Source organism: Filicampus tigris, chromosome 20 (genome assembly GCF_054856515.1).
Source record: "Filicampus tigris isolate MCC_2025a chromosome 20, RoL_Ftig_1.0, whole genome shotgun sequence".
NCBI classification, from domain to species: domain Eukaryota; kingdom Metazoa; phylum Chordata; class Actinopteri; order Syngnathiformes; family Syngnathidae; genus Filicampus; species Filicampus tigris.
Genome location: NC_141236.1, coordinates 13,096,081 through 13,120,138, shown reverse-complemented (window position 1 = coordinate 13,120,138; position 24,058 = coordinate 13,096,081). Strand labels below are relative to the sequence as shown.

The 24,058-nt window shown below is 43.3% G+C and overlaps 2 protein-coding genes across 8 annotated transcripts in view; one reads left to right on the top strand and one right to left on the bottom strand.

Annotated features, from left to right (window-relative positions):
• The window catches only part of eya4 (EYA transcriptional coactivator and phosphatase 4), a 37,451-nt gene extending 14,330 nt beyond the window's left edge, over window positions 1-23,121 (top strand). The window contains exons 1-19 of one of the 4 annotated variants that reach the window (XM_086017988.1): window positions 4,378-4,758; window positions 9,027-9,076; window positions 10,077-10,201; window positions 12,086-12,169; window positions 12,922-12,999; window positions 14,065-14,131; window positions 14,427-14,566; window positions 14,648-14,791; window positions 14,887-14,969; window positions 15,649-15,826; window positions 16,346-16,482; window positions 16,569-16,652; window positions 18,505-18,594; window positions 19,056-19,114; window positions 19,319-19,479; window positions 19,670-19,784; window positions 19,855-19,976; window positions 20,694-20,794; window positions 22,600-23,121. In XM_086017988.1, coding sequence (XP_085874114.1) covers window positions 10,081-10,201; window positions 12,086-12,169; window positions 12,922-12,999; window positions 14,065-14,131; window positions 14,427-14,566; window positions 14,648-14,791; window positions 14,887-14,969; window positions 15,649-15,826; window positions 16,346-16,482; window positions 16,569-16,652; window positions 18,505-18,594; window positions 19,056-19,114; window positions 19,319-19,479; window positions 19,670-19,784; window positions 19,855-19,976; window positions 20,694-20,794; window positions 22,600-22,680 — 1,845 coding nt within the window. In that variant the 5' untranslated portion in view covers window positions 4,378-4,758; window positions 9,027-9,076; window positions 10,077-10,080 and the 3' untranslated portion in view covers window positions 22,681-23,121. Of the gene's footprint in view, window positions 1-4,377; window positions 4,759-9,026; window positions 9,077-10,076; window positions 10,202-12,085; window positions 12,170-12,921; window positions 13,000-14,064; window positions 14,132-14,426; window positions 14,567-14,647; window positions 14,792-14,886; window positions 14,970-15,648; window positions 15,827-16,345; window positions 16,483-16,568; window positions 16,653-18,504; window positions 18,595-19,055; window positions 19,115-19,318; window positions 19,480-19,669; window positions 19,785-19,854; window positions 19,977-20,527; window positions 20,629-20,693; window positions 20,795-22,599 lie in introns of those variants that run through there. The other 3 variants (XM_086017984.1, XM_086017985.1, XM_086017987.1) reach the window with 3 other exon arrangements.
• Window positions 1-23,760, bottom strand: part of tbpl1 (TBP-like 1) — a 73,554-nt gene extending 49,794 nt beyond the window's left edge. For 2 of the 4 annotated variants that reach the window (XM_086017994.1, XM_086017993.1), the window contains exons 1-8: window positions 23,351-23,760; window positions 19,621-19,956; window positions 19,326-19,429; window positions 16,516-16,630; window positions 14,642-14,801; window positions 14,434-14,561; window positions 13,069-13,197; window positions 5,626-5,791 (exon numbers count right to left, since the gene is read on the bottom strand). The gene's annotated coding sequence lies outside the window, so the exon portion shown is untranslated. The remainder of the gene's footprint in view (window positions 1-5,625; window positions 5,792-13,068; window positions 13,198-14,433; window positions 14,562-14,641; window positions 14,802-16,515; window positions 16,631-19,325; window positions 19,430-19,620; window positions 19,957-23,350) is intronic. The other 2 variants (XM_086017995.1, XM_086017996.1) reach the window with 2 other exon arrangements.
• Window positions 23,761-24,058: the final 298 nt, after the last annotated feature.

Here is a 24,058-nt window from a genome sequence, read left to right as displayed (position 1 = left end):
CGACTAAAGCGAGAGCGGGGAGGCGGGGGTGTTGTTTTTTTGGAGGGTATTCACATAAACCTCCTCCCTCTTTTGCTGTCTTGTATAGAGTCCTAGTGCACCTGAAGGGGGGGGGAAAAAAGGTCATTTTTGGAGACATAAAGACGAAGGATAGTTTTACACCTCCCCGGGCTGGGGCACAACTGCTGGGGGCCGGGCGGGGCAGTGGAGGCACAATGTATTTTACATGAAAGGAAGGAGATAGGGTTACCGCGGTGATAAGCACTCACACAAATGGGGAGAGAGAACCGAGTGCTTTGAGCGAGGGAGGCTCAGGGGGTGGAGGGGACAGGTAAACGTGTGTGCCAGAGACAAAATGAAGGGGGACAGTATGTAGGACAGGCAGAAATGATGGAACTGTGTTGAGAACAACAATTTGTATCATTTGTTTTTTCGTCAAAATTTTGTGCAAGTTTTTGTACGTCCGCTAGGTTTTCTTACCCAAAAAATGGGACTCGGCTTTTCGTTTCCCGGAATCAATGCGCGATGCCATTTAGTTATGACTCAATCTGCCTTTGTTTCTTGTTGAGTGAGCATCATCCCACCCAACCTTCAGTGAAGGTGAAAAAGTCGTTAAATGTTCATTTATTTACTTCATGAGTCATTTATATTATTTTACACCATTTTTATTCATGAATCTAGATTAATTCTTTATCAAATGTATTTCTTTGTTAATGCTTATTTGTGGGTGTCTGGAATAGATGAATTGGAATGGAAAATATTTCAGCAAAATTTAAAAAAACAAACATTTTGCTGAAATAATTGAGCTTTTTTCAGACTTTCTGGAAGGGATTAATCACGAAAACTAAGGTTCAGCTGTACCTCAAGTTTTGTCTCGTGTCACAAAGCGAAAAATCGACCGTAAAACCCGCAAGTTGGCATTCGTAAGACAAGGTTCCACTAGATTTAGTAGCGGTGCTAAATGGCGAAGAAGTGCGTTTCGGTCTGCTGGGAGACAAACGGTCGTTGTTCCACTTGGTCGCCCGTGTCCATGTTGTTGTCGTGGCGGAGAGGCGCCTCTTACAGACACTTGAAATGGTAAAATGTCAACAAAAGCCCGAGTCCACTTGTCACTTAGTTGTCAAATATATGACCCGTTTTGTTTTCTCTCCTGTGATACACCCACGCCGCGCTACTGTTTTTTTAATTCAGGCATGTTTTAGGACACCTCCCTGGCTTTCCTTCTCCACTTGCAGTGAAAATATTTCATCAGGGATGTTTTTTAGGGGAGGCAACCCCGCCAGACTCCCCCCACCCCTCCTCCCTCCACAAGGGCTCCTGCCCGGCTAATAATAAAGTGCTTGAGTTGTCCAGCGCTTTCACCGACACCCCTAATCTCTTCTGACACATCGTCCTCCGTGCACACACGTGACGGCCTCGCCAAAGCGTATGCGCACAAGGGTCTTCGCACACTCTATCAATCAATGTGTTTATTGGGGTTGGGGGTACGTAACGGCCCACCGTGGAGCATGGTGGCATGCTTCCAAAATGGTCTGTGGACTTACTTTTATTTTGTATTTACTTCGCTTTATCCATCCCTGAGGGGAAATTCACTTTACATGCTACACATTTCTACCTTGTCCCTTTGGTGGCTTGAGCGTTCGCCCGTTGCGGTCTACTTACTGTACATTCAGGCCAAGTGAGGGAGAGACCCACCAGAGCCAGCAGAAGAAAAGTTCACACTTTCTTCAAGGCATATGCATGTGTACAGAAACTACTACCGGTACAGTGTATGTATAGTATTTTTAAATACGTTTTACACTTGCAATTTGTTTTTATGCAGTGCAAATATCTTTACAATGTATTCTTAAAGTCTGTTTTATAAAAATAAATGCATTTGAAATGTGGGACGGGTGAAACAATCCCCCCCCCACCCACCTATGGCTGTTGGGTCTGGAATGTATCCCCTACAACAGTGTTTCTCAACCTGTATTGAGCCAAGGCACACATTTCACATCGGAAAAAATCTGACGGCACAAAACTTAGCAAAACAATTCACAAAAAGTGACTATACAGTGTCATTATGTAACTTCTGTCATCTAGTGGAGGAACATTTTATTGTTTTGCCTTGGTTCTATACGTGGTTGGCATAAATAAACAAAACAGGTTTTTTTAATTAAAAAAACTTTGGGGGGGGTCAAAATAATTGACAATGGATAACACCTGATGATCTCTCACGACAAATTAATGTGCCACGGCACACTGGTTGAGAATCACTGCCCTCCAATAAACGGGGGGTTCGCTTTCACACACAGATATGAACGATTGGGGTGAAGGCGGTCTCCATGTGGGCGCTGCGCTGAATTTAAAAACAATGAGTGACGACGCTTTCATTGACGCTTTCATTGGCCACTTAGTAAGTCGGCTGTGTTCACTCCCACAACTGCACCACCGGCCGTTTCTGCATGCCCCCATCTACAAAAATACCAAAACAATAAAAATGCCACCCCGTGCACAGTTACGTTGCACTTTGCGCATGAGTTGCGCTGGGCATGAAGGTGACACTGAAAAAAGTAGCCAGTTGCAGTGGATTTCTTTTTTTTTTTTTTTTTTTTGTAGGGCTCTCAGATTGCAAACCAACTTCTGCTTTTTTCTCATGAACTTATTCAACTCTGAACGGAATTTTGGGGAACATCCCATGCAGAAAAACACAATAGAGTTCAATAATGGTCGCTTTAAAAACCCATATCCGATTCCTCATTGTGACTCGCTATTCATCGCAGCACACAAGAGTGACATCAGTATTTTTAGGCCTCAAGTATGCTGTCCGAAAATTCCAAGGTGATCCTGTTGTTAGGCGGAGGCACATGATTCTTGGCGGAGCGCAACCAAAAACCCTCCAAGCCCGCTAATAAAGCTTGAGGAATTCTGGAGAATTGAGCCTTCAATTAAGGGGACAACCAAATACACAAACTGAGAACGCCCGACAAAAGCTGCTGTCGTCCACGACTTACGGCCAGTCGCTCACACATAACACCCGACTTCAGTTCCTGACATAACTGACGAGACCACGCCCCTTAAAGGCACACACCCAACAGAAATAGAACTGTTATGTGCGATAATTACACTTTATAAAAAAAATTCTATTCTTTACAGTCACTTGTATTTTGGTTTATGATTTTATACAATACAGTGCTAATTTTCTTTATTTAAAAACAACTACAAATTTGTTTGAGGTACCACTGTATTGTAGTTGGTGGTCACACATACCGCGCGCGCACACGCACATGCTTCCCAGGTGGCTACATTTAACACCGACTGGTGTGTGGGGTGTTCAGGTGCTCATAAAAGACTGTGTGTTGCATGGTGAGAATTTCATTGTTTGACCTACACTTTTTTACTACACGGTGAGATCTTGTAATCGCATGGATGAGATTCACGCGAGTACATTATGTGCACATGCACACGCACGCACACAACACACGCACACAAAATACAGTTCAACTTCAAGACCCTGTAAATTGACTTCAGGGATTTGTTTCTAAATACATTCGACATGTTTAAAGATAATTGCTCGAAGCAAAGACTAAGAAATATATAATACTTAACTGTAGAGGTATTAATGAAAGAGGTTTTCTGCATTTCAGTTTTCCTGATTTTTTTGTACGTGTGGCTAAAACAGATCCCAGTAATAGACTTGGGCTCTGGCATGAGTCACCCTTCCCCCACTGTATAAGAACTTGAGCGATCCCATTAGCGGTTATCCAGCGCAATTGTGACGTGCAGTTAAAAAATGCGTCTTCTGCTGGGTTGACAAGGCCGCATCAGAGCGCCTCGTTGTCGTAGTGTGGAAAAGCCCCACGAAGAACTGATCATACATTCCAGCCACTGGAGCCTTGAAGCGGATATATTTTCACTACTCAAACATGTAGATATGTGTAGGCATGAGAAAAATGCTGGATGAAGAAGCATCCATTTTTCCAGGCCGTAAAAAGTGGCATTTGATTGACAATGGTGACAGTTGAGCGGGGCGTGGCTTCAGCGCATTCAGCAGGCGCTTGCAGAATTCAAGAGCTTAGCGAATGGCTTGATTTTTTTTACACTTCAAAACCCCATTTATATATCATTTCTTCAATCATTCAAATGAGGGTGAGATGTTAACAGTGCCATGTCACATTTTTAAAGACATTCATTTTCACTTTACAGGGACTTTAAAACACAGTTGAAGTAACTTGGCCATTTCGGTTGTCCATTCTTGAACTGAATGCCTAGAAAGTTGAGTGACTAAAAATGTGAATTGAGTGACAGGTGAGAGAGCGAGTGTGAGGAGGAGCGAGGGAGGGACGGAGCACCAGAGAGGAAGAAGAGGAGGAGGGGATAGCAAGGGTGAGTGAAACGCTCTCCATTAGTGGACTTGAGGAAGACAGCAGCTGTGCATGGATGGACCGCCTGGGAGGACGTGGAGTCAAAAGCGTCTTTGAACGCTGCCTTTTTCCTTTTTATTGAGGGCTTCCAAACTTTGGAGGACTTTTTAAGAAAAGCGGGTACGAAAAGACGAAAGGAGGGAATTAACGGCTGTTTGTAGCGCAAAACGAGATACAGACCAAGCTGGCACCTGCGGGACCATTAACACACTTTTAATTGGACCCAGTGTTTGTGTGTCTGTGTGCGTGCGCTCACTTGCGTGTGTGTGTGTGTGTGTAAGCAGACCGGCGGATGACACCGCTTTGTAATGTGCAGAAGTGCACAACTGCAAAGTGACCTGACTTCACTCTCGAGGTAAGACGCTCGCTTGTATAGTCGTTTCAGGTCTTTCATGTTGTTGTTGTTGTTTTATTGTTTTTTTTTTTAATTGGTTTATGCACAGAATATGTCGATGTTTGGCAATATGTGAAATAGTTTTGATTTTTTTTAATGTTTTTGGTCTAGTAGTTCTCATCTTAAAATTGAAAGGGTTTTTTTGTTGTTGTTTTTTTTAAAAGTTGGATTTCTAGGATTAGGCTACAAGACGATTATTGAGAGATTGTTCATAAATTTCCTTAGGGATGAATGAGGTATCTATCTACCGTTCCTAATATTTTGATCCCCTCGTGTTGCTGAGTCCAGTAGCCAACATATTAGAAGTAGCTCTCAGTATGATGCAGTTTGCAGTAATAACGTTGAATTAATATCTCTGTCAAAAATGAGCAGGATTTGTAGGCAGACTATTCGCATTGGATCTCATAGTATTGCGCAGGTCAGTCAGTGTCCATCATAAGAAATATGAAATCATATTTTACAATTACAGGCATGATGAAGTGTAGAGTGTATGTCATGTAAATTGTCCAAATTTTAAAAAGGGGGAAAACATTTAAAGGTGGCATGACATCTTGAGGTGGTAAAGGGGGTAAATTGCGGTTCTTTTTCTCGTAACTTTCTAAAAGTGCGCGTGTGTATAGCAACAACATAACATCTCATTTCGCCTCATACCTTCCCGATTGTGTTTTAAATTCTTTAACATGTCACGTAAATGCAAAAAATAAGATGAAGACAAAGTACATTTCTCACGCACACACACGGACAAACATTAACATTGAACAGCAACACTAAACTAATTATGAGTCATTCCTCTAAATAAATGCTACTTATTAATTTAGCACTTATTACCTGGAGTTATTTTTTGTTGTTGTTCCTTCCCTTGAGGGACTCCACGCAGCATCAGGCATGCTGTGTTCACGGGCGCTCACCCGGCCGTCGGGTTCAAAGGTCGACCCTTTTTTTTTCCAAGTGGCTCAGGTGACACAGATGGCTCTTTCAGGCCTGGTGGTCGTCTCTAGAAGATAATGCAAAGGAGAATTGTTCTTTGATAGCACACTTTGCATTCATTTTCATTGATCAATAACCACTGCGGAATCAGAATTTGGACCTTTTTTGATACCATTCATCCGTTTGTTTATAGCATTTATGGGGATCAAACACCCAAGGCTGGTCGCCAGATTCGAACTCTGTACCTCCAAACTAGGAGGCCGCCGCACCAACCACTAGCCTGCTCTGCAACCTCATTTTTAAGACCTTTTTAATTTTGAATAAACACCAAAAAGTATATTTTCTGTACAATGCTGTGGACAAAGTACTATAATTTCAACTTGCTCAATTTTTTATATTAAAAATATAAACTTAGATTTACGCATCACCTTTCAAAGGTCCCCATGGATTTAGTTTTTTGTACTGCATTTTTAATGCAAGTCTATGGGTGAATTTTGCAGCTGTGACAATTCAATCTCATGCATGTAGTTCTTATTCATCGTGAGATTGATAATATACATAGACATTTTTACATTTTTGTTACACCGCAAAATTTTGTTTAGTCATTCCCATGGTTCTATGTATGCGGCCTCGTAGTGATTTTAAAAAGTACCAAATATGGTTGCAGTGAGAGAGGTATTACTTTAACAACATGTATTATTGTAGTTGCAGTTTACAGTGGGCCGAGAGCCAATTCAAGTATTTTGGCTGCCTCATTTAGCTCAACGTGAGGGTCAAAGTCTTAGAAGGCCTCTCAGTATTGACGGCGTGCACTTCTACGACCACACTCGAAAGCATTAAATGATTAGAGAATTATTCCCTCTTTGCAAAGGCAGACGTTCGCATGCTCTGTATTTAGAATTAAATCTAAGAGTGAGTGTCTGAGGGATGCTGTCACTGAGGCCAAAGTGTCCACGCACAATGAACGATAAGCTTTGCCGGGGATCAAAGTGTGCTTGTGTTGTCGCGGTTGTCGTGTCGAGACAGAAACAGCCAGGATTGCCTGTTCCCTCTCGTGCATGCGTGTGTGCGTGTTCACTTTCTCACGGCCGCGCTCTCGCCGACGCCGTGACTGACAGCCTTGTTAAATTTCAGCAAAGCATGAAACGTGACATGAAAGTGCGTGTAAAGTGATCCATTCGAGGGCCCCCTCGCCCCGTCGGCCCCTTCGGCCGTCTTAAACAGCTAAGTGCCGCTTCTTATTGGGCTCTCCGCGTGGAACCTCTAATCAGAAACATGTCACCCAAATAATAACAGCATTGACGATCACACTCACACTGACAGAAAAAGTACATACAAACAAGGATGCACTTTCTGCAGAAATTAATGTGAGTGCTGAAGAGCGTATGCTGAACTCACAATTAATGCAATTTTATTGTGAAAATGTAGGGCTTTGGGCAATCAATTGTTCCCAAGATGTACTTAATGAGATGAACAAGGATGAGGTCAATTCTGTATATAAAATATTGCAGCATTTGGGAATTTTATAGTGAAATTTTGGGAATTCAAGGAATGTGATCAATGCGTCCTAGGATGTTCTGAATTGTCTGAACAGCTTGAAAAAGGAATGGTTTGAATCAGTCAGAAATGTGGAAGGTGGAGGTAAATTGTCTCTGAATTTAGGAACGTTGTCCCGGAAAATGTGGAAAAAATGAAAATGTTGGCATCTGGCAAATAGGAAAAATATTTCCTAACGTCCAGAATTTAGTGAATCCACTCAAGTTTGAGTGGTTAAAATTGGTTGGTAGCAGTAGAATTTTTTTTTTTTTTTTTAAGTGGTTGTGTGTCTATACAGGCCTGTGCCTGAGAAGCACAAGCTTTGTTGGTTAGCGCTGTTATTAGCATTAGCACTCGTAGCGCACGGACAGTAGCAATGCCATCCGTTTTGTAATGTGCGCTGAAATGAAGGTTGCACATAACTTGGTGTAATTTAGAAATGTTTTAAGATGTTTTCAAAGGCTTTTTTTTTTTTTTTTGAAAATGTGGATGTTTATTGACAATGTGCAGCTCCGGTTTTCCAGATTGCTGCTTTGCTCGGCACTTTGTTCCCACAGACCGTGATTGCGCTCATTTGCAAATGTCTCCAACACACGCCACCTATGTCGATTTTGTGTGTGTGTGTGTGTGTGTGCGTGCGTGTGTGTGCGTGTGTCTCTCCACGTGTGTGTCCAGCACGCGTGGCCTACACCTCAGCAGCGTGTTGACACAGTGATTAGGGGGCAGCTGGTACATATTGCCTGTGGCTCCTCCCTCCATTTACTGTCCTAATTAGTTCCTGTTCCAAATAAGAGGGAGGAATTTTAATAGAGACCCGCTGTGGTAGCTGCACGCGCACACACAATCACACGCGCACACATGCGGCCTGTGTGCACTTTAAGGCTTGGCTGCATTTTCTTTTTTTTTTTCATTCATAAAGTATACAAGCTCCGGCGCGCTCTGATTGACGTGAGCGAATGCCACATCTCATTATAGTGCCGGTGCCTAAGAGAGGTGAAAGACAGGCCCCCGCTCCCAGTGACCTGACATGACCCCACCGTGACCTTTCAGCCTTTTAAAGAGGAGAGTAAGGGGCTCGAAGCGGGCATGGTTCAGGGTCAAGGGTGAACAAGAGAAAGTTAATGTCCAAACGTAGAAGCCACTTAACTCCTCTGTCAATTTTGGTTTACATACATCCAACAATGGGAAAGATTACGAGTTTTTCACCTCATGTTTGTGCTTTTGTGCTGCGAGCCAAATTTTGAAGGTACAAGTGAGCTTACACGCCGCCACTCAAGTGAAGTAAATAAACTAAGCAATTAAGGTACTGTGATACCCTCACATGTGGGCAAGGACAACCACAGTTGCCAGTGCACTTCCAGCTGTTTCTTGAATGGAACAGTCAAGCGTGAATACAAAATGAGAACACTTGCAAGGAGCTGCTGTAGGTCACAGCTCACACCCAGACGCTCACACGCAGACTAACTGGCCAATTAGCAAATCGCCTCGCTAAGCCCCGCCCCTTAAAGGCACAGATCCAACACAAATACTACAGTGCATACAGTCAAAAGTAGATTTTTAAAGTAGTATCGGACAGGTATTGAAGGAAGGAAGACAGAAAAGCACGTTTCTGCAAAGGAAGGGTCGAACAATAAAAAACAAACCAAAGAGAAGGACTTAATTTAGCAGGTCAGGAAGGATTAAAAAAAAAAAAATCTAAATAGGTTAAGTGATTTTGTTGTTTAATGTTGAATAACCGAATGTTTCTGCTCTTCCGTCATTTACAGGTAAAGAAATCAAACAGTGACTCTCATGTTCCAGACCCTTCCGACAGCAGGTAAATGAACATTTAAGCAAGAGTATGCACACACAAAAAAAATAGTGGTTCACATCAAGTCCACATTTTTTGAATGAAGGGAATGAATCTCCACTTTTCTGCTCACCACAAAGACCTCAGTGTGTGCTGTGCCAAGGGTGGGATGCGGGCACGTTCTTTTGACACTAATCCTTGTGGTCCATTTTCCACATCTGCACACGTAAATATCAAGTAATGCGTCTCAATACGCGCTCTTAATGTGAATAGCAGAGAAGAAGAGTTTATGAAACACCAACCGCTGCCATCACAAAAAAGAAGGTTAAGTATGGAGAAGAGTCATTTCCTTCTGTTGAAAGACAAAGACAAAAAAAAGCACTTTTTGACCCATTAGAAAGAGCCGGTCCGGAACACTGATTAGCTCTAAGATGTACCGTTTAGATACGTTCGCGGAAAAAAAACAAAAAAACTCGAATTTAGTGAGTGAAAGCCGAGTTGGAATGTTTAACTTTCTCAAGCCGAGCCAAGTCTGGTCTGGTGCGAGTGAAATGTTTAAAGCTGTCAGTCTGACTTGCGGGTTTGTCAGCCGGGCCGAGACGAGACGGGCAGGGTTGGACCCGCCTTCCTGAACCACGACACACGTGTGCGTTTGTTTGAACTCTCCCTCCATCTTTACCATCTTTTCTGCTGCCTTTGATGTGCCACAAAAAAAGTGTGACCAGCCTGCCTGCGGGCGACGTGACTCACTACACACACACACAGGCAGCCAGCCGAACAGACCCACTACACACACTTGAGTCAACAGTCCGCCATGGCACACGTAGTGGTTGCGGGTTTTGCGGCAACGTGTAACGCGAAAGTCATCAGCAAGTGTTTTATGTTTGTTCTCCTACTTCTTTTTTATGTTTATTTCTGACTTATAAACAAAACTGCTGGACGAAAGGGTTTACGGACACGCATATCATCCATTAGTGCAGTTGCTAGCGTTTCACCTGTCGTCTCCTATCATTGCGAACCCTTACAGGTCTATGGAAATGCAGGACCTAGCCAGTCCTCATAATCGCGTGGGTGGCGGCGATTCGAGCGGCTCCAAGCTGGACAAGAACAACCTCGGCAGCCCCGCCGCAGTCACCGCCAATGGAACAGGAGGTGAGCGGCCGTGTTGCTGTGACAGTAGATCGACTGCGCTTAGGAAAAAAAAATACGCTGCTTGTATGACACTTCATCATATATTCGCATTTAAACAGCATTGTTGGTCATTTGGTCCAAGGGTTCCCCCAACTACATGAAGTGCTCGGTTCATGACGGAGTTGTGTTTCTAAGACCGGCGACACCAAGCAATTTTGACATTTCAGTCACGGTAAACTGTAAAATTCTGTTGACTGAGTAGCAAGCCTTGTGGAACGCCATTCTTTTCTATGGGCACTCATTACCGTATTTTCCAGACTATAAGCCGCCACTTTTTTCCTAGGTTTTGAACCATCCGGCTTATATAAAGGTTCGGCTATTCTGTGGATTTTTCTTCCACCGCTAAGGGCCGCTCTAACCGGAATTACAATACAATACTGTACAATAGCCATTAACGGGATGTGACTGCAGTTGGAGGAGTTCAACAGGCGAGGGCGATGTTATGCATTAGGTGATATGCGGAAGTAGAGCAATAAAAGGTGGACGTTAACTGACAAACTGGAGTGGCAACCGGCAAGGAAATGAAGATAAGTACTGTTTATTTTCTTTTGGTTCTGTTCCGTTTTAATCAGCAAAGTTGCTACCATGTTAAAAGGCACTGTTTGGAAAGAATCTGTTCAGTTCAACATCGTTCTGTAAATGCAGTAAATATCAAATTTTTCAACATAGATAGGTGCGGCTTATATATCGTTTTTTCATTATTATTTTTTTAGATAGAGTGGGTGGGCTCATATATCGGTGCGGCTTACAGTTCAGAAAATACGGTACATGATTACATTGAACTACATCACGTACTTGGTCCGTACAATTATGGCCTTTTGGTAATTTCGCATTGCTCGGTAACTATAAAATGTAAGAAAAGCAGTGCCAAAGCAGTGCCATCTGGTGCACTGTTGCTACAGTTTTAGGGCCCATCTTTTACTTTTGATGTCTACTTTAATACTCTTTTTTTTTTACGACCATCTCCTGCTCCTCTGCTGAGGACCAAAGCATGTGATTGAAACAATAGAACTTTATGAAATCCATTGCAAAGTCATCAGTCGGAGAGCATTTTTGCCGTTCCCTTGACGTGCCAACAACGCTGGCACAAGCAGTGAAGTGTAAATACACACTGAGGCACTTTTGCCGCTAACCACTTGGCAGCGGGCGCGGATGAAACGCTCCAAAATCCCACTGGAAACTATTTCCCCGACAAGAGCATTAAAGCATCATGTCCGTCATCGCCTCAGCTCTTTCAGACCACCATATTCTCCTCTTGTAGGCCCCCTAACTCATTCCTCCTTCTCGCCGCTGACCTTTGCATCCTACTCCGACACGTTTTAATCATTTGGCGATGAGCTCACAGTTAGCGGGGCCGAAGCCGAACCGAGGCGGGACGGCGCACCGGCGGCCAAAACAAACAACATCGCTCGCATTCCCCTCACCTGACATCAGCCGGCTCTGGCCTGCTGGATGGGAAGTAGCGTGGGGAGGGGTGGGGGACCGCAACCCGTAACCTCGTGGTAATTTCCATTTGCCCGTCTCTGGCATTTAGTGTTATACATAGAGACTTTCGAACATTTTAGTGTTTCAATAGATTTTATGTGACAGTTTCACAGTGAACTTCAACTGGGACTCAGTGACAAAAAGAGCTTAACAGCTTGAGTCTTTTCATTTCCCCAAAGTGATGTTATACATTTGTCTACCATTTCTTGACATTTGTTTTTCTTTTTTTTTAGATGTTCTCTTTGTAATCTGTATATCGCAAATGGGTTTGAAGCAACACCCCGCAATAAACTGTGGCTCACTATACAGTTACAAAACGACATTATGTCCTCACAGTCTTCCCCGCCTTGCATTTCGTAGGTGAAAACATGACCGTTCTAAACACGGCGGATTGGCTGCTGGGCTGCAGCAGCCCGCCCCCAGCGCCAACCTCCAAGGACTATGGTACAGAGGTGCATGTGTGTGAAGTGACAGCAGCCCTTACCTACATACAGTTCAGACTGTACTTTTAATGTTGCGTGTATATTTTTGCTGAATTGGCTTGGATTGTTTTTGAGTTTGCTGGGAAGCGTTTTTTGGATTGTATGCTGACTGTGATACTGTGTGCATGTGTTTTGGAATGAAACATTGGCACAGTTATCATGACTTTAGGACAGTGGTGAGGAAAGTGCAGCCCGCCATGTTATTCTAAAATCTATAAGAACCTTGAAAAAGTAGTCATTTTAATGTGTTTAATTGCTGTATCAAAAATAAAAAACATAATTTTGCCGACAGATGAGAAAAAGGTTTCCCCACCACTGATCTAATAATTTCACATTTTTGTTCAACAGTGGTACCTTGATTTACATGCCCCAACTTGTGAGCCCTCACTTGGTAAATTTTTTGCTTTGTGTTGCGAGTGAAGTGAAAAAAACGGATAAAAATTAAGATACTCTAATGCACTCGCAAGTGGGCAAGGAGAGCCACAGTTGGTTCTCAGCTGTTTTTGAATGGCACAAACAATCAAACACAAAAATGTGGAAAAAAAAATGAGAACACTCTCAGTATAGGTAGGACTATACAAAACTTCTGTAAATTGTATGGCATTGCTTGGTGGAAATGTGGCTGAACATGTGAATGTGCGCGTGTGTTTGTCTGTGTTCCTCTATACGTGCCTCGCCAAAGACTTGAATTCCTAACTTTACTTTATTTCAAAGTGAAAACAGAGCCCATGAACAACAGCGATGCAGTGACCACGACAGGCGACGTAGTACTGGACTCGTACGCCGGCTCAGGTGACACACGCATACAGTCTACACACCCACACAGACACACACACTTTTGCAAGGGTGTGAGGAACTTACCATCAAGCGAGGTGTCGTCTGGCGCACGCGCAAACATCGTCATCAATTGGAGCCGAGCGGCAGCCTCGCTGAAAACTTTGATCCCGAAACGCTTCGCCTCGGCCTTGGATAACGTCGGCCACAGTGCTGCTAAGAGGGAGCACAGACATTTTATCATTTGGGGAGACACACACACACAATATGGAGTGTGACATCTCGATGACAAACATTTTTTACTTGGTGGCCAAAAGGGAAGACCAGTGTAGCCTTATTGTTTTTCTGTTGTATAGCACTTAGCTAATACATACAGACAGATTACTGGTATAATATTTTAATGATGCCGTATATAATGCTGTATTTTAAGGCGAGCTTCTGCCCATATTAGATTGTATAAAGAGAATAATTTGGCATTATTCCTATCCATCCTATTGTAACTGTGTAATGAACGGGGTCGGCGTAATGAACGGAGTATGGCTTATGGGCTACACGTTTAGCTTTTCATTTGTAGTGGATTATTGTTTTAATCATTTTTCATTCAATTATTTGTTGATTGATTTGAAATAATAATTAAATAAAAAACTGTGAAATAATCGGTGTGACCATAAATTGTCAGACACACTATTTAAAGATGCAAAATCAGCCATGCGCCGGGTTCATCTTTTTGCATACGGTCCTTCCAGAACATGCAAAATGAACTGCGTGGCAACACAGCGTCCACCCAGTTCGCAAATAAGTTTCCACAACTGATTGCTTGAGCAATCAAGTTTGCACCTAGTAGTAGTTGTAAATCAGGTTCTTTATAAGGAGTTTCACAATTTGAATTGAACTACAAAAGTCATATTTTTCACAACATTCAATTTTATTGATAAACACCTGTAAATGTCAGCTATATTAGTCTTAGAGGGACATGGTTTATACTAGGTTTTAATGGCTAATTCCGTGTTTTAAACGGATTGTTTTAGTCGCCGTGCATTAGACCCAAAGATAATATTGATTATTATTATTATTTGTTTGCAGTCATTACTAGCAGTGGATACAGTCCTCGCTCGGCGCACCAGTACTCTCCTCCCCTGTACCCTTCGAAGTAAGTAGCCTCTTGTTGACAAGGCTGTCTTGCGATCTCCTCGGTACAGCTAGTTACCAAATCCACTTGATTTATCACCCTCAACCAAACGTTCGCCTTGACTCATTTTTTTTTTTTTAACAAACGTAAACCTTTTGGTGTTTGTCTGGTGGCGCAAGCCCAAACACAACTAGTTTTGCCACCATTTCAGTCCATATCAGCAGAAGTCAATTATCTTTCTGCCACTCTTAAGTGCCTAAGTGCCAACTGTTTACAAACATTATGAAATGGTCTACTGGTTCATTTCCTACTTAAGGCCGTACCCTCACATCCTGTCCACGCCGCCCGCCTCATCCATGCCAGCGTACGCGGGTCAGCCGCAGTTCAGCAACATGCAGCAGTCCACCGTCTACACATACTCGCAAACGGGACAGGCCTATGGACTGTCCAGCTATGGTAACATGACACACACTCTGATTTGGCCATTGAGTAAATGACGGAATGACAGATTGTCTCTCATTTGTTGTTTACCTTTAGACCTGGGTGTGATGCTGCCAGGCATCAAGACGGAGAGTGGCCTGGCCCAGAGTCAGTCTCCTCTCCAGACGGGCCTCAGCTACAGCCCCGGCTTCACCACGCCCCAGCCCGGACAGACGGCCTACTCGCCCTACCAGATGCCAGGTCACACTGCCTAAAAAAAAAGAAAAGAAAACAAAATCAGACAAGGCCTTGCTCTGTTCTTTTCCCACTTATTGTCTTTGTGGTTCTCTTTCCAGGTTCAAGTTTCACACCTTCCTCAGGCCTCTATGCCACCAACAACTCTGTGTCCAGTCCCGCCAACTACACCTCAACTCAGCAGGTACCAGGTTCTAGCTTCTTTAGCACATGTTGGTCTCTTAACACTGACCAATCAATCACCACGGTGGCTTAATATCAAATTGAGCCGTAGCGCTAATACAAAGAAAAACTAACCAATTGTTCCCTACTTCTGCTTGAAACATAACTTAAATAAGATGTTAAAAATGAACTTTCCCACGCAACTCTCCTTGGCATTTGTCAGCGTCGCAGCAGATGTTACACGAGTGGATCCAAGCAACGTCATAGGACGAGCTAAAGCTTTGTTTTTCCTCAAAGGCACATTTGCAATAGCAGTTAAGACCCCCACCCCCCAAAAAGTATTTTTACAGACGCGGAAATCAAATAATACAACGATTTTACAATAGAGACACACAGACTTTGTTGGGAATATTTGGCCGTGTCTGTTGGATGGATTGTATCTTTGGCAGTAAAAGGGCTTCAAATGGGGGTTTTAATGTGCGCGTGTTTGTGTGGCACGCACTCGTTTACAAAGCCTTGCAGATCTAGTGGGAGGACTCGTAAAAGCGCCTTCTCCACCGGGTCAGTAAAAGCCATCGAAACCGGGCTTTTGGGCACCTAAAAGAAATCCGAATGGAGGGAACTCGAGATAAGATCGTGGGGAACACTATCTTGTTCAAAAAAGCCACAAAGCCTCCCTTGTGATCTTGTTCTCGCTGCAGGAATATCCCTCATATACAAGCTTTGGCCAAAACCAGTACGCCCAGTATTATTCCGCCTCCACGTACGGGACGTATATGACCCCCAGCAGCGTGGACGGCAGCGGCACCACCGTTGCCGCCTACCAGCTGCAGGACCCCGCGCCGGCCATGACGGGCCAGGCGGCAGAACTTCACCCAGGTGGGTGCCGCTGGTTTCCAATCGTTCTCTGTAGCGCTTATCGCGGGCTTGGGCAAATGTTTGTACTCAAGATCCACATGTTTTATTGATCACGACAAGTGAAAATGGGTTACATACATTTGAGTTAGCGTGTTTTGTTAAAAGACTTTGGGGTAGATGATTTGTGAAGTATAAAAGACTTTTTGTCTGGTTTGGAGTTCTTCGTCCATCATCGCTTCCATGTGTCCCAATACTTTTGCCCATCTGAACACGTGCAGACCCGCTGTCGTTTATCTTGGCTGAGCTTATCGTTGCGCTCTTCACTCGTTCTCTTCTTGTGCCTTCCGCCCCCCTCTTTTCCCCCGTTCTGATTGAGACATAACAATAAGAGAGGCCAAGCTCGGTCGGGTTCGAGTTACCGCAGTGTGGTGGGAAGCATCTGGCCTTTGCTGCTTGTGTGCGCATGCTAGCATGCATATTGTAGATTTGGACAGTAGACAGTCATGCGCCATTATCTGACTTGTTCGTATGCAACCTCAGGAGACTTTGACACAGTGCCGAGGCCCACGACACCCATCAAGGACCTGGACGAGCGAGCGTGCCGGAGCGGCGGGTCTAAGTCGCGGGGCAGGAGCCGCAAGAACAACCCCTCGCCTCCGCCCGACAGCGACCTGGAGGTAACGCGAAGGGCATCTTTGAAGAGCACTTACCTCCTCTTTATGGCTGCCGTTTTGTAATGTGCATATTTGCTTTGTTTTCGCAGAGGGTTTTTGTGTGGGATCTGGACGAGACCATCATTGTCTTCCATTCTCTGCTCACAGGCTCCTATGCACAGAAATACGGCAAGGTAAGACAATCAACATCCTGACAACATTTGATGGGTCAGTGCATTTGGTAACTTGCCCTTTGGTAGTACATGAACGAAAACGCAATTTAACAGAACGCAACTGTGCTGCATACATCAACCGTTTGGAATGGATATCTAATAACATGACCAAAACAAAACCTTTCAATGAAATACATTAATAGCTACTCACAACAAATGCTGATTTTTAAATGTATTGACGTGTGCAGATCACTCTAGACATGTTTTGCATCCGAACAGTTTTGCTCTGACCAACCAGAGTACGGAAAAAATGCCTGTGAGGATACATTTAAAATCGGATTGATTGACAAAAATGTTAAATATATCAGCAATGGATTCCGATTGCTGATATATTTTAAGGTACATGGGCCAGTACTACTTATTCATAAGGCCCCGGTCAGATTAAATTGCCTTGGCAACACCTGTGATTGGGCAAAAAAATAAGTAAATCTAACATCCACATGTACTGGAGGCAGTGTAGTCAAGAGAAAAATGAGAAAATGAAGAGAAGAGACCATTGGGTAAATTAATACAATGAAAAAAAAAAATTAAATTTAGGTTGGAAGCACGGATGCTGCTCTTGTATTGGATCTGTGCTTGAGTGTGTGTTTTAAAGTAACGCTTGATAACAAAGGACAATAAGACAAGTCAAGTCATGGCTCAAAAGTGGAGAACACTGCGTGTCCTGTCTCGGTTGTAAACAAACAAAAGGGTCGCATGATGTCATCACTACAACGCGTCCTTCTGATAAAGTCGACTTAGCGTCTCCCGGCTGGGAGCTGGCCAACAATTTGCACGAATGCGCCTGAATGTTTGCCTTAAAATAAGAGCATCCCCCCCACCCCACCTACCCACTTGCATGAGATATAGTGGCAGCTGTGTCTGTTCACACCTCTCCCAAAATAGTGTTTATGCTGTTGGTATAGCAACCACAGGACCTGAGTAGCCTCTCTCACACGGGCCGCGAGGATGCATTGGCTCTGTATAACGTTTCCCTTTTTATGAGGACAAATAGAGACGAGCGCCACTCTCACACTGTGTCATGATCTCCAGTTGTTATCAAAAGAAGTTAAAACAAATCTATCCACTCTGCCATTACGGCGGAACTGAATACCGAGTTTGTAGAGCACTGCAATGACTAACAGATCCCTGTAGGTGGCGGCGTGGTATTGCTTTGGATTTGGGATCAGCACAACTTTTGAGTTGAAGAGAAAGATTCAGAGATGAATCTCGGCTTATCCCGTCGGTCTTGATGAAGAGAATGTTGTATGTTGAAAAGAAAAAGGGTGACACGGTTTATGGAGTGAATGACCAACGCCATGGGAAAAAAGCCACACTTGCCATGCAGCGGTAGTGTCGCTCATGGTGCGTTTCTTAGTTGTATAGTTGTGTAAATAAATGATAGTTTTGCTGCCAGAAGCTCTTTCTCTGTCTTTTTGTTGTTGTTGTTGTTTAATAGTTTGAGGTGTCACACAGATTCAACGGGGATGAAGACAAGCTGGAAAACTTAATGGAGCATTTTTTATGTCACTTTCTCACACTTGGGATTGCCCAGCCTCTCTCTCTTGCCCACTTTCACTCTTGTCCGTCAGTTGGCTTGCGTCTATTCTGGTGCACTGACAAAACACCCCCGCCCCGCCCCACCCCCGCCGACCTATCGCGCGTGATGGTTTTTGCAGCTGAGCCTCACACACACATAGCAAGCCAGAGGGAATGTTGATGGGACAGAACAAGTGCAACCTGTCTGTCATCGTCCGTGGTGGTGAGCGCGCGTGCCTCTAAATCATTTGTGTGAACAAAATCTTCAAAATGGTGCTATTTTGTCCTCGCTCAGGACCCCCCCATGGCGGTGACGCTGGGCCTACGGATGGAGGAGATGATCTTCAACTTGGCTGACTCGCACTTATTCTTTAATGACTTGGAGGTGAGGCGCTGAAGTGCACTTTCAAAGTGTTTGTGATGGTTTTGGTTCAAGCAAACTGTTCATTCAATGTGACAGCAGCAGGAGAGCAACAAAGCCATTACTGGCACCTAGCGGGGAAATGTGAAACTGCGACACAACTATCATCCCCAAGCGTGATTTTTGAGTTGCACAAAAATGCAATGCATTTATGCCACAATACAGACTAATCATTTAATCTGTCTTTTTTTTTTTTTTTCGTAATCTTGAAATTTCAACTCCTAAATTTAAACACTAGGAGTTGTGACTTTTGGGTTAAAGTCAACTTTATTCACAAAGCATAATACATTAAGTTGTATTTTTCTGAGTGGAAACAAGGTTGGTATCTAACAAATAATCTAAAAGAAAAATTGTGTGCGTGAATTTTTAAATGCCCTTTTTTTATTGTTCGTCTTGTAATCAAATGCTATCATGTCATTGTGTAGGAATGTGATCAGGTACATATTGATGATGTATCATCTGATGATAACGGGCAGGACTTAAGGTGAGGATAACTCCCACTGGCATCAATAAGTTTGCAATCTTTTGCCACACATAATATTCATGATAATATAAGTTAGGGGAAATTTTCACATTTTAACCTATTGAATGTTGAAATTCACGAACAGTAGTTAATGTAAAATTTGGTCCCTATGCTGCTCTATATAATTCACTTATTTTTGGTTGTTGTCGTTCTTGTTACCGGCAGTACTTACAGTTTTGCAACTGATGGCTTCCATGCAGCTGCGACCAGCGCCAACCTGTGCCTCGCTACGGGCGTCCGCGGCGGCGTCGACTGGATGAGGAAGCTGGCCTTCCGCTATCGACGGGTCAAAGAGTTGTATAGCACGTACAAAAACAATGTGGGGGGTAAGACCGGCAGACAGACGTGAAGTCAGGGGATGCTTATATTTGTTACGGGCACAACATTTGACACTGTATATTCGGGATCCACTGTGTATACAGTACAATCATATATACAATGAACGAACGTGCTATTGTCTACATTACCCGTGCACTTGACTCCCCGAGGTCGTAATGCGTCCACGCCGTGTCGCAGGTCTTCTGGGTCCCGCCAAGAGAGACGCTTGGCTGCAACTGCGAGCCGAGGTGGAGGCTCTGACCGACTCGTGGCTCACTCACGCCCTCAAGTCGCTTTCCATCATCAGCTCCAGGTACCGGCTCCGACCTTGCGCTTGGGAACTGTGAGCGTTACTGTGACTCAATTGTGCTCCGGTGCCGCAGGAGCAATTGCGTCAACGTGCTGGTGACCACCACGCAGCTCATCCCGGCACTGGCCAAAATTCTCCTGTACAGTCTGGGCTCCGTATTCCCCATCGAGAACATCTACAGCGCGACAAAAATAGGTAAGACGTGTGAACGTATTGATAAGCACAAGTCATGATGAGGAACAAACAAAGAAGCCGGTCCAAACTCGGTTGAGAAATCAGGCTAATGTTGACGTGCATAATTGTAACGCCCTCGTTTGTGTTTAAAGGACGACACAGTTGCAGGTGCTCTTCAGTTGCTTTACTCCCACAAGCGGTAACAGAATGCACATTCATTCGGGAGCTGCTATCGGCCACAGCTAGCGCCCAGTCACCCAACACACTGACTGACTGCTTAAGCCAACCTTCAAGTTTTTATATGGCACTTCTACCCTTTCATCTGCAATGGAGCGTTGTTTTTCCATCTCAAAGGCATCACCTGCACACTTATGTCAAAGCAAATAAAGAGCAACTTTTACAAGCATGCCGGGAAGTGCGTGGCTTCACCGTCGCTACAATGTTATACAATTAGCACCGTACGTATTTGTAAAGATGTCACGGTTGTTGTTTTGTTTTCTGTTTTTTTTTTTTTAATGGAATTATCAGCCAAACAACAAGGCAGAGATGTGAAAGCCATTCTGTGTCTCCAGGCAAAGAGAGCTGTTTTGAGCGTATAGTGTCCCGCTTTGGCACTAACATTACATATGTTGTGATTGGCGATGGCAAGGATGAGGAGCATGCAGCCAGTCAGGTAAATGACTTTTCAACTCCTTTTGTTTTCACCCAACCCTTTCTTCCTCCTTGTTTCTTCTGCAGGAAAAGAGAGTTGCTTTGAGCGCATAATGCAAAGGTTTGGCAGGAAAGTAGTGTATGTTGTAGTGGGGGACGGTGCGGAAGAGGAGCAGGCGGCCAAAAAGGTAAATGGACCTCGCCGCCTGTGGCCCCGCCCACTCGACTTGGCGCAGTGTGAGCTCTCTGATTGGATGGCGCCTGCCTGTCTTTGCTCTAGAGGTTTTTAACTGGTGGTCCTTGCTGTGGATGGTTTCTTCCAAGTCTGTACGATTACAGTGAAGGTTTAGTGAAACGAAAGCTCCAAAGTCCAAAACAATCCCAACGGTTGACTTGTTGACTAGATCTTCGAATTCAAAAGCAATTTACCAAGCAAAATAAATCGAATCAAATTTAATTGCAGGCTAATACCGTCACCTATGGAAAGCTGTTTGAGGATTTTTTTCGATATCCAGCCGAAGGTCCATACTACTAGCATGTCTTCACTAGTATGACAACTCATCTCATTAGCAATATTTATTTCCCTTGGCTTACTACGGCCTAACTGGTGAGGGGACAAAGCGCGTACGTTTACGGACCTTTCTATAAGGTCATTAGAGCATTTATTCAATATGTTTGATGTCCATGTACAAGTTTTGTCCTCACTAGTGGGACAACTACATGTTAGTAGTTAAGGGAAAACTGTGACGTCGACTAAAGCAGTTTTGCCTCACTGTAAAAATGTAGTTGTCATGTGAGTATTCCAAAGAGCTTTCCATCGTCACCAACCAGCATCATAAAGCCTTTAACCTCAAAATATGTCATGTAAATTTTGGACATTCTTAACTGCCATACACGTATTAAGAGGTGTGAACCGTTTGTGTGCATTAAAGTAAAATTCAACTCCCCAAGCTTGAGAGGTGTTTGCAAAGCAAACAGTACCATCTAGTGGTATTATAGGCATTATTGGAATAGACAAATACACTTAAGCATCTGCTTGCTTAAACTTGTGTACTTCACATTTTTTTTACATTGCTGATATTATACTAAGCAGACAAACACTTTTGCTTGATTCAAGATCTGTGAAAGTCACGAGTATCCCTCTGAGGTTTTCAAAAGCCATAGTAAACCATTGTGGAAGTACTGGTTTGAGATACTGACCCATATTCTCTCCCCCCCGTATTTTGTGTACCGACTTGGGAGGTTCCACTGTTTGAACAATGCCTGTTCGCTACAGCTTTGCGGGTTCTTGATTTGTAGCTTGTGTAGAGAAAATATTTGCATTTCATATTCAATAGAATACTTTCAGGATTAGACCTGAATTAGTTGTTGGGTGTTGGGAGTAGTTAAGTGTTTCAAAGAAAGTGCTGGATTGCTTTCTTGCCAATGAAAATTATGGAAAATGTACATTTTCAGTCATTTGAATTTATTTTTGGTTCCGATCAAAATATATATTTAAAAAAAAAAGGAAGAAACATTTGAATATTCATAATGGTTTCAGGATTTTGACCCCATTATCAAATTCAAAATTATTTAAAATCTGGTATATGTAATTGATGTGGCTTTAATCTTCAACATGATTTTGGGGAGGGGGTATGTTTCATTCCTGTCTGAACTCTTCCCCCAAAATTAATTTTTAGTATAGGTAGAGATTGTATGTACATTTATTTAAAAAAAGAAAAAAAAATACATTTACAACACATTCAGAATTTTCCCCAATTCACATTTCTCATACATGTCAGGATTATTGACAACAAAGTACAACATGAGGCCTTGGTGGGGACCTGCAGTCCACTTTGCTTCAACCACTTGACAAGAAAGCAAATTCAGCCCCCCTCAGCCCCACCCCCACCCCCACATGCACCTCTGCATGGATTTCATTTGCAGTGTCTGTCCTACTGCAAGGATTTTGTAGCAAACTAATTTTTTTCCTCCTCTAAAATGTCATCCGCAGCACAACATGCCCTTTTGGAGGATATCGAGCCACTCTGACCTGCTGGCGTTACATCAAGCACTGGAGTTCGAGTACCTGTAACTGCTCACTAAGGACTAGTCACAATGGACATGCCCATACTTTTTTTTTGTAAAACTATTTAAGAAGAAACTATACACTGCAATTTTGTTTTGTTTCCAAACGCCTGGATTTACAAACTGAATGGTCTTAAAAGCAGCAATGGAGGACTGAGAGGTGGTCGAGGAACCACATAAAATAAAAAAGAAAAAAGACAAAAAAGAAAAAGGACTGTCCAGACTCAAGCTGGGGGTTTCTGTACAGGCAGCACGTAGCCACGCCAGCTCATTTTTATCGTTTCTTTCTGGTTCGTCCGATGCAGACGCCTGTGTAAATTATTTGCAATAAAAGTGAAGGGGCGAGGTTGGGTGGTGTGTTATTGAAGTTCTGTTCTTGTTTTTTTTTTTTTTGGGTGGGTTTTTTTTTGGGTGTGGTTAATGGGTGTTGAGTATGTGCATCATGTGTTGTGCCTTAATGTGTTTTCATGTCTGTTCTTTTCAGAAGTGTAAATATTAAAACAAGGACAAAACAACGGAGTCATGGTTGAGCTCTATGATAAGTGTACAAAACTTCAACCTTCGAGGGCCACGTACAGAAAAATGAAAAGTTGCAAAAGCCACTCGAAATCCTTAAACATGCTAAAACCAATCCACCAAGCAATTTTATAAATTACTTATTTGGAAAATGTACTTACTGTTAAATGTTTAGGCAAATAATTTAGGATGGGATGGTCCGTGCCGCTGTATGCCAGAAAAGAGCCGTCCCTGCACTGAGCACATATCCACATTCAGAACCAAAACAAGAAATTTGTACCAAGCTGGCAATTATTTAAGCAGTTTCAAGGATCAAGGTCACGTGTTCCCAAACCTGAAGTTGACAAACGGGTGGAGGAAACCACTTTTACTACTGAAAATGAATCATTGTTATACACTGGGGTGTTACAAAGAGAGACTTTGTTATTATTTCAGTTTTGAATCGGAAGTCAACACAAACGCATTTTTTCCAAGAATATGTTCCCAGCAGGCCCACTAGTTGAAACACAGCATTCTGATTCATTTTGCGTTTGTGGAATATAAATTAAGCAGCAAAATGCACTCATTTTTAGCCATCTCTGACGGCGGCCATTTTGTCTTCTGAAAATGACATCACAACTGCTCCCAACAACCAATCACGGATCAGATTCAGAAAGCAGGTCAGCCGTGATTAGTCGTTGTGAGCAGTTGTGATGTCATTCTCAGTCAACAGAAGACAAAATGGACACCCCCAGAGATGGCTAAAAACGAGTGCATTTTGCTGCTTAACTTAGATTCCACAAACGCAAAATTAATCAGAATGCAGTTTCAACTAGTGGGGCCGCTGGGATCATATTCTTGAAAAAAATACGTTTGGGTTGGCTTACGCT